The sequence below is a fragment of the Hevea brasiliensis genome, chromosome 4 (genome assembly GCF_030052815.1).
Source record: "Hevea brasiliensis isolate MT/VB/25A 57/8 chromosome 4, ASM3005281v1, whole genome shotgun sequence".
Lineage (NCBI taxonomy): Eukaryota > Viridiplantae > Streptophyta > Magnoliopsida > Malpighiales > Euphorbiaceae > Hevea > Hevea brasiliensis.
The window spans coordinates 98291331-98306284 of record NC_079496.1 but is presented as its reverse complement, the minus strand read 5'-3'; the positions used below and the strand labels follow the sequence as shown (position 1 = coordinate 98306284).

Genomic DNA, 14954 nt, shown 5'->3' with positions numbered 1-14954 from the left:
TAGGTATGAGATATCTAGGCAGCTATTCTGCATGAGGATGTCTGAGGGACAGAATGTTGAGGATCATGTCCACAAGATGATTCGGCTGATTGAGCAGTTGGAACATCTTAACTTCAACATGGATTTCCAACTATAGATGAATTTGATCCTTCAGTCCCTTCCTGAGTCTTTTGGGAATTTTGTGACAAATTTCTATATGACTAAACAGGAATGCATCTTAGCTGGTTTACTCAACATGCTAGGTATTGCCCAAAAGAATATGCCGGGCAATAAAGGAAAAGAGGTAGCTTTGATTACATCTTCTTCAGTTGAAAAGTCCAACAAGAAGAAGGGCAATAAGAAAAAGAAACCTCAGATTCCTGATCCTTCCAAGAAAATAGCTAAACAGAAAGGGAAGACTAAAGCTGATGGAGGCAAAGGAAAGTGTTTCCACTGCCAGAAGGATGGGCACTGGAAAAGGAACTACCCAGAGTATTTTGCTTCTCTGAAGGACAAGAAGGATAAACCTTCGGAAGGTATGTCCATATCTTATTATTTAGATTCTGATGATACTCATAGTTCATCTACAGCTTGGATTTTAGATACTAGTGCCTGTTCTCACATTTCTAATGATATGCAGGAACTAGCAAATAGTAGCAGCTTGTGTTCTCAAGATGTTAGAGTTCGGATTGGCAATGGTTCAACTGTTGAAACTTTAGCCCTAGGATCTAAATCTTTTTACATGTTTGGACATATTTTGCATTTGGATAATATTTTATATGTACCTGATGCTTTTAAGAACATCATTTCTAGATCTAGTTTGACTAGAAATTGCTATGAATTTCAATTCACAGATAATGTTTGCAATATTTATTTTGGAAATAAATATATTGGTTCGGGTTATATGAATGAAAGTCTTTATTATTTAGATAATGATGACAAACACAAAATGAATGCAAGTGATCTAAATGAATGCAATGCTATGGTGAAAACCAACTCAAGTTCAAAACATATTTGGCACTTAAGGTTATGTCATGCTGCAGAAGATAGGATTGCAAAACTGGAGAAAATGGGGATTTTATCCTCATTGGGCTCTGAGCCTACTCCAACTTGTGACTCTTGTCTTCAGAGCAAAATGACTAGATCACCCTTTGTTGGACAAGGGCTAAGGGCTGAAAATATTTTGGAGCTAATACATAGTGATGTATGTGGTCCATTTAAGGAAATGGCTAGAGGCGGTTTTCATTACTTTATTACCTTTACTGATGATAAATCAAGGTTTGGGTATTTGTATTTGATGAAATACAAATATGAATCTTTTGAAAAGTTTAAAGAATTTAAATCTGAAGTAGAAAATCAAACAGGAAAGAGTATTAAAGCTCTTCAATCAGATCGCGGAGGTGAATATTTGAGTACTGAATTTGATGATTACTTGAGAGAGCATGGCATTATTTCCCAGCTGACTACTCCAGGAACGCCACAACTGAAAGGTGTATCTGAAAGGAGAAATCGTACCCTATTGGATATGGTACGTAGTATGATGAGCTATACAGATATGCCAATCTCCTTTTGGGGATTTGCATTAAAATCAGCTTTGTATATTCTGAATAGGATTCCATCAAAATCAGTTTCTTCCACACCTTATGAGATATGTCATGGAAGAAAATGAAGTCTTAAGCATGTTAAGATTTGGGGTTGTCCAGCTTATATCAAAAAGTTGAACATTGATAAATTAGAAACCAGATCAGAAAAGGGTCGATTTGTTGGATATCCAAAAGATAGTTTTGGATATTATTTTTATTTGCCTACATTACAAAAGGTTGTGGTGAGTAGAGATGCCACATTTCTTGAATAACAGTTTGTTCAAGAAGGAGGCAAAGGAAGGCAAATAGAGTTGGAATTAGAGAATTCTGACCAACCAACAGATCAGATGGATATAAATCCATCTAGTCAACCTACACTCGTTGATGAAACATCTATAGCTATTCCTCATAGAAAAACCAGGGTATCTCACCCACCAGTGAGATATGGTTTCCTTCATGAAGAAGAACAAGAGTTGCCTACTCATGAAGAAGTAGATCATGGAGATGATCCACTTACCTATGAAGAAGCTATATCAAATATAAACTCTTCAAAATGGATTGATGCTATGAAATCTGAAATTGATTCCATGTATAAGAATCAAGTTTGGGATCTTGTTGACCCACCTGAAGGTATTGTACCTATAGGGAACAAATGGGTTTTCAAGAAGAAAATTGGTTCTGATGGAAAGGTAGAGACTTATAAGGCAAGGCTAGTAGCGAAAGGGTTTTGCCAAAGGTAAGGAATCGACTATGAGGAGACTTTCTCGCCTGTTGTCATGCTTAAATAAATTAGGATTCTATTAGCAATAGCTGCATACTATGATTATGAGATTTGGCAGATGGATGTCAAAACAGCTTTTCTCAATGGATACACTGAAGAAAAAATTTTCATGGAACAACTTAGGGGTTTTGAATCCCAAGATAGTTCCAAGGTATGCAAGCTAAAGCGATCCATTTATGGGTTGAAGCAAGTTTCAAGGAGTTGGAACATCCGTTTTGATAAAGCCATTAAATCCTTTGGTTTTATAAAAAATGAGGATGAGCCATGTGTATATAAGAAGGTTAGTGACAGTGCTATCGCTTTTCTTGTCTTATATGTGGATGACATACTGTTGATGGGTAATGACACAGGTATGTTGACAACTGTAAAGGTATGATTGTCAAATACATTCTCCATGAAAGACTTAGGGGAGGTAACCTATATTCTTGGGATTCGCATCTATAGAGATAGAGCGAAAAGAATAATTGGTTTATCCCAAAGTCTATACTTGGAAAAGGTGTTAAAGAGGTTTAACATGCTTGATTCCAAGAGAGGATTGTTACCAGTGAGACATGGTATCCATCTTTTTAAAGAGATGTCTTCAAAGACACCTGAAGAAAGAGATAAGATGGCCAGGATTCCATATGCTTCGACTATTGGAAGTTTAATGTATGCAATGTTGTGTATTAGGCCGGATATCGCATATGCTGTTAGTTTGACTAGCAGGTATCAATCCAATCCAAGTTTGGAACACTGGATAGCTATTAAGAATATCCTTAAGTACTTGAGAAGAACTGAGGATTTATTCTTGATCTATGGAGGTGGAGACTCACAATTGGATGGTTATACTGATTCTGATTTCCAATCAGATATCGATGATAGAAAGTCTACCTCTGGATATGTGTTCATTTGTAATGGAGGTACAGTCAGTTGGAAGAGTTTCAAACAGAGCACGAATGTAGATTCCACTACCGATGCTGAGTATATTGCTACATCAGATGTTGCAAAGGAAGCTATTTGGATAAAGAAGTTCGTGACAAAACTTACAGTAGTTCCTTCCATTGAGTCAGCAGTTCCACTACACTATGACAATAATGGAGCAATCATACAGGCTAAGGAACCAAGGTCTCACCAGAAATCCAAACATATAGAAAGGCGCTACCACATTATCAGAGAAATAGTTGGACGAGGCGATGTAGCCATGTAGAAAATAGTATTAGCTGAAAATCCAGCTGATCCATTCACTAAGCCTATGTCACAGACTCAGCTAGACCGACATCTTGAGAAGATGGGTCTAAGATATTGTAATGAATGGCTCTAGTGCTAGTGGGAGATTGTTAGTAGTATGCCCTAGAGCATATCATTTAGTATGTATCTTGTACATGTTTTTATTAATAAAAGGCATTTCCACTTTTTCGTTTACATAATATATTTATGTGTAATAGAAAAGATCCATTGATATTTTGTTAGAAATTCTATTCTTAAGTTGTTAAGAATATGAGTGACAGTATTTCTAGTACAAAGTATCATAAATAGGTTCACGATCGAGGATACTTCATAATAAGGACATGACTTATCCAGAAAGATTGTATTCATGTTTGTTCCCAAGTTATTTATATGAGAAATAAATAAGATGGAATGGTGAGTCTCATGCCATATGACAAACATGATAGGCACTTATAAATGATAAGTAGACCGAACCAGTGACACTTATAACAAGCACATGGAGTTTACTCTTGTCAAGATTTTGTCATAAATCATATCAGTGTATATAATCTTTAGACCTGAGATAACATAGTTATCTTGTATATAGGTAGTTTGATTTTGATACTGCTTTCATACTTGTACTGTGTATGGGTATATGGGCATGTGTTGGCTCCTACTAGTTATATATGGAGGTAGGTGTTGATCAAGATGGAATCTGTTCCTCTAAGTAAATAGAGATAAAATCCTATGTTCATTTAATTGTTCTTGATGTTTTAAGTTCCTAGCCAGGATAGATAGATTTAATCAGAAAAGAGTTTCTGATGAGAAAATCTTTTTAATCAAGAACTGGAATTAAAAGAGAATATAATATTCATAGCAAATGGAGTTTGACATAAACTATGACTCCAGCTTGAGTTGGGATTTTATAACAGAGAGATTCCAGTGCATGGTAACATATGATTATAGGTTCATTTAAGGTAAACCTTATTACTAATTGGGTGGCCACGGCATGCTATGCTAGGTGTTAACCATGGTCTATGAGGTTCATAAAATGATTTAGAGAAATCATTTATGATAAGAAAGAGTTCTGATGATATAAAGAGTTGATATCATATCTCATTGCCAATTAATGATGAGCCTAGTAAGTCACACACATACACAAGTTATCACCTAATTAAATATGATTTAATTAATTAATTGAAGAGTTTAATTGATTAATTAAATAGGTTTGGTTTACAATTAGATTGCAAAGTCCCTAGCATGACTTGAAACTAAATCTAGATTATTGGATGTAAAGTATAAGTTAAATTTATATTTAAAGTGTTTAAATGTGAATTTTTAATGAGAAATTAATTAATAGAGATTAATTAATTAATTTATATTTGATATAAATTGATTAGAAGATGAAAAATAATGATTTTGGGTTAAGAACTTAAAATTAAGGCACAAGGGCATTTTGGTCATTTCACAGGGTGACATGTGGCACCATGAGATGGTGACACATGGCATTACACATAAGCTTGCCAAATGTTTTTTAATCATGTAAGAAGATTAAAATTAAGATTAAATACAGGTTTGACACTTGGCACAATGTGATTGGGTCAATTAAACCTAGAACCAATCAAAGGGTGACATGTGGCAAGGGTTTAAGTGTTGACCTAGCTATATAAGTGCTGTTATGAAAAAATAAAAAATACAAGCTGCTGCCTCCCATTGTGTGCCGCTACCCTTGAGACTCACATTCTCTCTTCCTCTTCATCTCTCATCTATTCCAAGAGATTAGCAAATAATCTCTTGAATTAAAAATACTAGAAATCGTTTCTAGTGTCCTGTTTACATCTTTAATCTCTTAAAAGGCAGAACTTGATTTTAAAAAGCTTTAGAAGCTGTTCAAGGGCTGTCATAGGTGTTCTTGGTGTGGACAAGCTAGAGAGACAACATCTGGTGTCCTGAAGACGAATCTAAAAGGCGCAAATACACTGCAGTGCATTAAAAGGTTAGTGTGTTTGTTCTTGATTTAATCTAGGGTTCTAAAATTAATCTGATTAATTCTAAAATCTTAAATGGCAAATACAGACCCAAAAACATATTAAAAGAGTTTTAATATGTTGTTTATCATTGAATTAAATAGATAAAAATAAATCTTGCATGATGCATGTTACCCTAGGTGAAAATTTTTGAATTCAATGGTATAAACTTATGTTTTTCTCGCTTCCGCTCCTTCACCAAAATGTGGTATGTGGGTGAAGTTGGAATTTCCATACCTATTATGCCTTAGAAAGTCAATAAATTGACTTGAATAGTGTCTTGAATAGTAATCCCGAAACACAAATTTTAAAGAACGTCAAGTTTAGCACATTAGAGCTAGGTAAAAGTGAATTTAAATTTATTTTTGGATTTATGCTAAGTTATGATACTGAAACATTGTGAAACTGTGTGTTTCAGTGGAAAAAAATACCGGGAAGGAACCCGAGGTGTCGAGTCAAGGCCAAAAGATGACTCATATAAGGTTTGTGTACAACGTAGAATTTCTGTAAATTTTCTTCTGCATATTGTTTTGAATAATTTGAAATATTGAATTGTGACATCATTGTGATGAAATATTTATTATGCTTTTGATTTAAATTATTGAAAGTTATTTGTGTATATTTGAAATGGCAATGTTTAGTAAATTGTTAAGATAAGTTTTGAAACCATAGTGTCAAGATCATATATTAAAACACCTCACTAGCATGACTAGTGGGGGTAATCAGTTTCTAATTTTGATTCATTCTCTGGCTGAAGTGTTGAGGTGTGTGCCAATAGAAGAAGAAAAAAAATGGGTTCCCATATATTTGAGCTAGCTAGCCTTGTGATGTGACTTCTCCTTAGCCTCTGGCTATTGAGATTATATTTGTTTCGAATGGCATGATATAACTGTGGGTTTTATGAAATTGGTTTTAATACTTCGAAATGAAATTGTTTGGATTAAAATCTCATAATTCATGTTTTGTATTTAATTCTCATGTTCAGTCCAATTTTTGAATAAATGTGATTTAAATTCTGCATAAAGATTATTTTAGTATGTTGTGCACCACTGAGTCGTAGTACTCAGCGATAGCTGTTATTACTGTCGCAGATATAGAGAATAGAGGAGCAGTAGATTGAACTGCTGAGGATTGAGGAGCTACATGCTTTGAAGCTATCGGGTATAATTTACACCCTGACTGTAAAAAATTATTTTGATGTATGTAATGTATGTAAAGGTATGGACATGTAAAACTGGTCTTGAGCAGTTTGTATAAAGTTTGTATAAAATTTGTAATAAATTTTAGTTTGAATTTCTCTTAATATAAATTTTTGTAATGATATATATATAAATTGTTTTATCTTTAATGAAATATGAATGGAAGTATTTTGCTTTAAATTGAATAAAATTGATTAATGGTATTTTGATGAATGTTGAATATTGGAAATTGTGAATTTGTATTTTTGGAAGTTGATAAATGATGTTGAAATTGATTGGGATGGTTGTGAATTTGAAGAAGTTGTTGAGACAAATTACTGGAAGTATTTTTTTTAGGTATTTGATGAACTATTTTCTCAAAATACAGACGGCACTCTGCCGAAATTTCTATAAAATTTGCGAAAAAATAAAATGGGTCAAAATTTTTTACTATTTTTAAAACTTTGAATAAATGATTTTAATATCTATTTAGAAATGCTTACCACTTATAAAAGTAAGAAAATTGTTTTAAAATCCCTTGTAGGGTACTTAATGAGTTATTGGTAGGTGAAGTTCGATAGTTCATTAGGTATTCTATAGGATCATGTTATGCCTTATAGAGGAGTAAGGTGTGATAAACAATCTATTTAAAATCATGTCTCACATATTTTTAAAGAAAAATATCACCACAACCGCCTGAGTATTACTTCGATAATAAGAGAGTGTTTAGTTTAACGTAAACCTACTTATAAATCGAAAGTCACAAGTAGACGAGTGTTTAATTTGACTTATAAATTAAAAATTATTTAAAATAAATTAAAAATTATAAGTAAAATATTCCTTATTTAATTTTTCAAAATTACTCTTTCATTAACTAAAAAACTATATTATCCTAATGATTTTTAAAAATATCAATATTATCCTTATTTGAACAACTATAAACTTAATTACATAATTTTTTTTTGTTATTTTAATAAATTAAGTTATTTTTAAATTATTTTTTAATCAAACACTTAAACTATTTAAAAGTTATTTTTAATAATTTTATCAAATAATTAACTACTTATTTTTAAATTAATTTATAAATTAAGAATATACTTTAAATTAGAAATTAAAAATAGCTAGCCAAGTCACTCATCCTCTAAATCTGGGCCACCTTTACATTTGTCTTCCATTTTAGGAAATGTAAAGAAAAACTAAAACAAAATGAAAGTACGATCACAATATTGTTTGATAGAAGCAAATTCATAAATAATTAACAATAGCATAAATGTTACAGAGTCGATGGATAAAACAAGGCATGTATTATATGTGGTGTATGTGTATATATATAAAATAATAAGTTCTTATAATAAATAAACAGAAAAAAATACTATATAAATAAAATATCATGAAGTAAATTCTTGGGGGTTGTGGAAGGGAATGCTTTAAATCGCACAAATAAATATGATGAATTCTTCTTCCCCCAATATATATATTTTTTAAAGTAATTATCAGAATGGAGAATTCCAAAGCTCAGCATATTTCACCTTGGAAACACTTTCTAGCACTTCACAAGGAATTATGTCTCCAATAACAACCACCATCTTGCTTTCCAGGTCAACTTTGTATGAGGTCACTCCTATTTTATATGATACAGAGAGAGTGAGAGAAGAAGGTTGCATTAACAGATGAAAAAAGAAATTTAAAAAGAGACAAAAAGTTTAACAATGCACAATGACATCTTCATTTACCTTGCAATCTTGATACATGTTTCTCAACCTTCCTTGCACAGCCATAGCAGTGCATAGACACCTTCAGCACCACCATCTACATGCAAACGAAGCATTGAAAACATACTTAGTTTCATATCGGATTTGATCTGCCAAATTCAAATTCGGCTACATATTCTTAACTATTCAAATGGGGGAAAAAAAAAAAGGAAAAACTCCCACCAATATTGGAAAATCACCAAGCTATAGAGTTTTTCTTTTGTTTAATTTGTGATTTAATCAAAGGGAACAGAAAAACAATAGGAGTTAGAGAGAGAAGAGAAACTTACCTTGGGCTTGAGTTGAAAGGCCAAGGTCTGGTTACCAGAAACAACATCTTTCAATCTGAGCACCTGCCCTTTGTCGCTTGCTATCAGAGGCTTTTTTTCAAACTCATCACCATGATTTTCCACGGAATTCATGCAAAAGCAAGAGCTTGATGAACCTTGACTCAGACAAAGGCAATCCAATACCTTGCCAAAACTGAGCTTACTCATGTCTACCAAGTTTTTTTTTCCCCTTACAAGAACAAATCAAAGCAGCTGATCTGACCCACACAATCTCCTCATATATATTGTGAAAACCAATCTACCCAGAAAGAATTATAAATTAAAATCAAGATAAGAGAACAGAAGCTCAAGTATGTCAAATTTTATTGGCAAAGCCAAAAGCTGAGCAGTTCAACCCAAAGAAACTTGTGAAGAAGAAAAGATGTGACATCAAGAAGATTCAAGGCCCATTTTCCCATGTAGATCACTGGTAAACCGTAGAAAAAGGTAATCAATAAAGAAAAAAATAATGTCCCAGGTGCAATAACCCCAACTAGATTTTGTCATGTGATGTGCTACTCTTCTATAAATTCTATGAAGGCTTGAAAGAATTAATTTTCATGTGAGAATGAAAGTAATTAGCAATGGATGAGTAGAACTAAAAGTGGGTTTCTCTCTTGTGATTTTTCAGGTAATGAAAACACACTATGCATGCACTAAAATCAAAGAATATGCCTATTTCATATGCCTTGAGAGGTGTTGAAAAGAAGCAAAAGACAAGGCCACCGCCACTTAATTGGAAGTAGAAACATCACCCTTCATGACAAGTCATGCATGATGGTGGTAAAAAATTTTAAATGAATGGGTCTGGATAAGCATCTTTGTTTTGCATGCCAATAAGCATATTAGGTCAAAATAAGTGTTTAATTATTAATTACAAATGAGTGCAGTTATGAAAGCTCAAAAGCTCAAGTTGATATATGATATAAAAATGATTGTAATAAATTTTAGATTAATTATTTATATTTAAATTTATGTATTCATTATATATACTTTAATAAATTTTATAGAAATTTTAATATAAATATTTAATTTAAAATTTAAAATTTATTTTTATATGAAATCAAGTTTATATTAAATCCACCTAATATGTGTGTGAGACATGACTTTGATTATTGCATGATTAGTTTTGCATTTGAAATCCAATAAATTATTGTAAATGCAATTTTAATTTGAATAATTAGGGTCTCAAATTCAGATTTTTTTATAAATAAAAAGAATAAATATTTCAGTATTATATCTATAAATAATTACACATCAAGTCATCCAAACTCTTAAGGAAAAAAAAAAAAATTCAAGTTGTTCAAATTACGAAGCTTCCCTTATAATAATTAAATTAATTATCGCAGGGCCATTATGAGATTGTGGACTCATCATTTCAGATAGCTAATGCATATATAGTTAGGATACGATTAGGATTGTTATTGAGAAAAAAGAACAATGGTTTTTCTTTTTTTTTTAAAAACATATATATATATATATATATTAATAAAATTTTTAAAATATTTTATTATTTTAAATTTTTTATAATGAAAACATCTGAAATTTGAATTTCAATTTAAATATTTTTAAAATTACAATTTTCTTCAAATAAATTCTTAAATGGAGCTGGTTGGAGAGGACTATAGTATAATAGTTCAAAAACACTGTGGAGAACTGAGAGGGGCGTTACAACTGTCTTGGCATTCAATGCAATAGCGGAAATAGGAACAGGGAGGTTATGAATTATTGGAGACCATGAGCTGAAAAGGGCACTGATGAATTATTAAAAGATAGAATTACTTTTGTTGTGTTGTATTAATGGGTCTATTCTCAAACAGGTTGGTCCATGTGATGATGGTTCCTTTTAAAAATGGATGAGAATGGAGGAATGAGACGAATTTTGAAGAAATGTAGGGTGCTTTATTGATCACATGAACTTTGCTATTTTATATGTAAAGAAAATTTAAAAGCTAATTTAAAGAAGGAGATTTGCTCAAATTTAAAGAAGGAGATTTGCTCAAATTTTATATTGAGTATAAAGTTTTTATCATAAATTAATGTAGAATAATATATTTCTTACGCTTAATATGAATATCTAGAGTGTAATATTGAAGTAAAATAATTTCTGATATAATATAAAAAAATAAATAAGACTTAACTTCACAATAAAAATTAATTTAAAAAAATAAATTTATCCAAGCCTTTTATTTATTACAAAGTCTTTATCTCAAACAAACGTGAGATAACATTATACATGCACCAAGAATTTCATGTGCAAGAGCACATCCAATCCAAGCAGAGAAATCATGAAAATTGAAAGTCCCAGCGAAAATTAAGAAAGCATGTTTCTATATATCTTGGATCACTTTTTTATTTATTTCAATTAAAATTTAAAATCATAATTTTAATATTATAAAATTTTAATTTTAATTAATTGAATTTAAAATTTTAAATGATTGATTGATTGTATTTTGAATAACTAAGGGAGTAAAGCAGGCTGTCTCAGATTGTGCTGGTTGATAATAAGACCAACTGTAGTGCACCACCTCGTATATGGCATTATATCTTTATTGTTAATTTTATTTTTATTTTAATTGTTTTTGGTTGACAGAATCGCTTTTAAGGGATAAAGACAAAAATATATTTGAACATATACATTGTCTTGCACAAAGCACAGTGGCTGTGGTAGCTCCACCTTCTGCTGCTGTGCTTTCCACTTCTATACCTTTTCAAAAATTAATCCTCATGCCACCTATAATATGGGCTGTGGATGTTATTACAATAAATTAAACATAATAATAATAAAATGAAATGCAAATAATATATCCTTCTCTCTTTCAAATGAGGAAGGTTTCTAATTCTGTCAATGTTGCTTGAAACAATTAGTCATTTGTATATATATATTTTTTATAGAATGGGAAAGATATTTTATTAATTGAAAATAAATTACAAAATTAAAGTGCAAATTAGTACACTATATTTCTATACAAATTTTATTAATTATTTATATAAAAATTAATATAAAGAATTTAAAAATTTTGATAGTATTGACAGAACATATAAATTAGCCAACAAGCGAATTGTATGCTTCACTCTTCGAATATAAACCTATCAAATAACCTTTAAATTTAAATTTATTATTGAATGAACATCTTATAGAGCACTTTTCTCTAAAAAAGAAAACAAAATAATTTACCAATGACCTCATTAAAGAAGAAAAAACAATAAAATCATTCGCTCAAGATTTATAAACAATGATAGGTCTAAGAGTTTATTTACTCAAGATTTATCAACAATCATCGATCTAAAGAGATATGCCCATAAATCAAATAGACACAAATCTAATAGTTATTAAAAAAGATTTAAAAGAAAAAGAAAAAAAAAAGGTTGCCAACCCACTGATAATCACTTAAAAGGGAGATGAAATGAGGAAAAAGGAAAGAAGAAAAAGAGGAAAAAGGATGAAAAAGATGGGAGATAATGTTTCTATTCATCAAAAGTTAATAATCATTTGTGTATTATCTCCAAGGTAGATAAATTTTTATGAGAAAATTATGCTATAGGAATATTCTAGTAACACTCATATCTATTTTGAGGAGATTTTCAAATTGAATTTAATTGGTTGGATTCTGTTAGAATTATGACTCAAAATCCTAATGGGATTTGTAGAGAGATTTTTTCCTAATTTGAGCGGGAGAAATATTCCTCAATAGGATGGAGGAATATTTCCTATAATGAGTAGAACTCTTATTTTAGTATTATTCCTAAATTGAGTATGGGACTCTTAATTAGATAAGGATTAAGGGAATTAACACTATAAATAGGAGAATAATGGAAAAAGTTATTTGGCTTTTGCCCATTGAAGAGAGTGGCTTTTGCCTATTGAAGAGAGTGGCTTTTAGCTCATGGAGTGAGACTGTTGCCTATTGTAGAGAGGGGCCTTGTCAATTGCTGAGGATTTGGCTCTACCCATTGATGAGGGGCACTTACCCATTGCAGTGGAGAGAGGCTTTGGCCTAAAGAGGAAGGGATTTTTATGCATTGGTGAGAGGGCGTTTGCCCATATAGTTGAAGACACCCTTTGTGGTGTAGTGTTGTAATAGTAAATATATTGGGTTATGTCTAGAGGAGATTGAGAGAGACTAACTAATATATTTACTATGAGCAGTTTGATATTGTATTGGGTGCAATTAGGTTGATGGGTAGTATTGCTATGAGCTTGTAATGATGATTTATTTATTGATGATAGCAGAAGACGGCATGCTCATGGATGTAGCCCTATGTGAAGAGGGTGAATCACATAAATATTGGTGTTTTGTGTGTTTGCTTTGTTTCTCTGCAGTTTACACGCTTCCGTAATACACAACAAATTGGTATTAGAGCATGGAGATGATCTTGGTGAGTTTGGTTGAAGGTGGAGATGGGGATGATCTTGGTGAGTTTGGTTGAAGGTGGAGCTGTTGCGACATGTAGAAAATCGCACATGCAATAATGGTGGTAGTGGTGAAGAGTTGAAATTGAGGTGAAGCTCTTGATGCAAAATCAAGATGGTCGATGATGTGAAGATTTTTTGAAGAATAAAGCAAGTTACACCCAAGATGAAGATTGAAGAATTGATGATTTGAAGGTTCAAGCTCAAGCATGGAGATTTGATGATTTGATGACACCAAAAAATTTGAGGTATGCAATGATTGATGGATTTTGAGTCAAGGTAGAGATTGTTAGAATTATGACTAAAAATCTTAATGGGATTTGGAGAGAGATCTTTTCCTAATTTGAGTGGGAGAAATATTCTTCAATAGGATGGAGGAATATTTCCTATAATGAGTAGAACTCTTATTTTAGTATTATTCCTAAATTGAGTGTGAAACTCCTAATCAGATAAGGATTGAGGGAATTAATATTATAAATAGGAGAATGATGGAAAAAGTTATTTAGCTTTTGCCTATTGAAGAGAATGGCTTTTGCCTATTGAAGAGAATGGCTTTTGCCTATTGAAGAGAATGGCTTTTGCCCATTGAAGAGAGTGGCTTTCAGCTTATGGAGTGAAACTGTTGCCCATTATAGAGAGAGGCCTTACCAATTGCTGAGGATTTGGCTCTGCCCATTAATGAGGGGCACTTGCCTATTACAGTGGAGAGAGGCTTTGACCTGAGGTGAAGTAAGGACATAGAATTCAAGAGGAATGGATTCTTGTCCATTGGAGAGAGGGCTCTTGCCCATATAGTTGAAGACACCCTTTGCGGTGTCATGTTGTAATAGTAAATATATTGGGTTATGTCTAGAGAAGACTGAGAGGGACTAACTAATATATTTACTATGAGCAGTTTGATGTTGTATGAGTTCTCTTGGGTGCAATTGGGTTGATGGATAGTATAGCTATGAGCTTGTAATGATGATTTATTTATTGATGATAGTAAAAGATGGCATGTCTGTAGATGTAACCCTATGTGAAGAGGGTGAACTACGTAAATATTGGTACTTTGTGTATTTGGTTTGTTTCTTTACAGTTTACACACTTCTGCAGTGCACAATAGATTCTAATTAGTAATGGAAAAGTTAATTATTTTTTTTTCTAAAATTATATTTTAAATCTGGCTTTTCTCTAAAAATTAATTTTAAGTAACATCAAAATTAATAAAAAATTTGATTAATTGAAAATGTCACTAGACTTTTTTTAACAAATGTTAGGAGAAATTTATGTATTTGACCCTAAATTTATTAAATTATAAAAATTTTGAGTGAGATAAAACGTTTTTAGAGTTAAAGGTACTACTAGATTTTTATTATTTTTTTAATAAAAAAATACATTCAATCTCTATTTTTCTAGTCATAAAAATAATCATTTTTTTAAAATGAAAAATAAAGCAATAAAATGGTGGAGTGTGGGGTGCGGCAATATAGACTGAGACAGAGCAGAATCCGAGAGCGGGGAGCACGGTTTGATTGGGCTTGTGTTCTAGTAAAGACATATCATTAGACAGAAATTAGAATCGGCCAAAAGGTCATTTTCGCCCTAACTCTTTATAATGTTCAATTTTAACCATTTTCAAATTCTTTGCCCAATTTACTCAGCTCAAATATTCCTCTCCCCATTTACGTGTGTTGCTAAAAACATTTAATTATTTTTTTATTTTTTAATATTAAATTATTATTATT

General features: G+C 31.6%; 1 protein-coding gene across 1 annotated transcript; it reads right to left on the bottom strand.

The window, feature by feature from the left end:
• Positions 1-7959: 7959 nt before the first annotated feature.
• On the bottom strand, positions 7960-9506 carry LOC110656861 (heavy metal-associated isoprenylated plant protein 45). Its single transcript, XM_021813844.2, has 3 exons — positions 8775-9506; positions 8467-8542; positions 7960-8354 (listed from the first exon to the last, which is right to left on the bottom strand). The coding sequence occupies exons 1-3, from the start codon at positions 8979-8981 to the stop codon at positions 8227-8229; spliced, it is 411 nt and encodes a 136-aa protein (XP_021669536.1). The 5' UTR covers positions 8982-9506; the 3' UTR covers positions 7960-8226.
• Positions 9507-14954: the final 5448 nt, after the last annotated feature.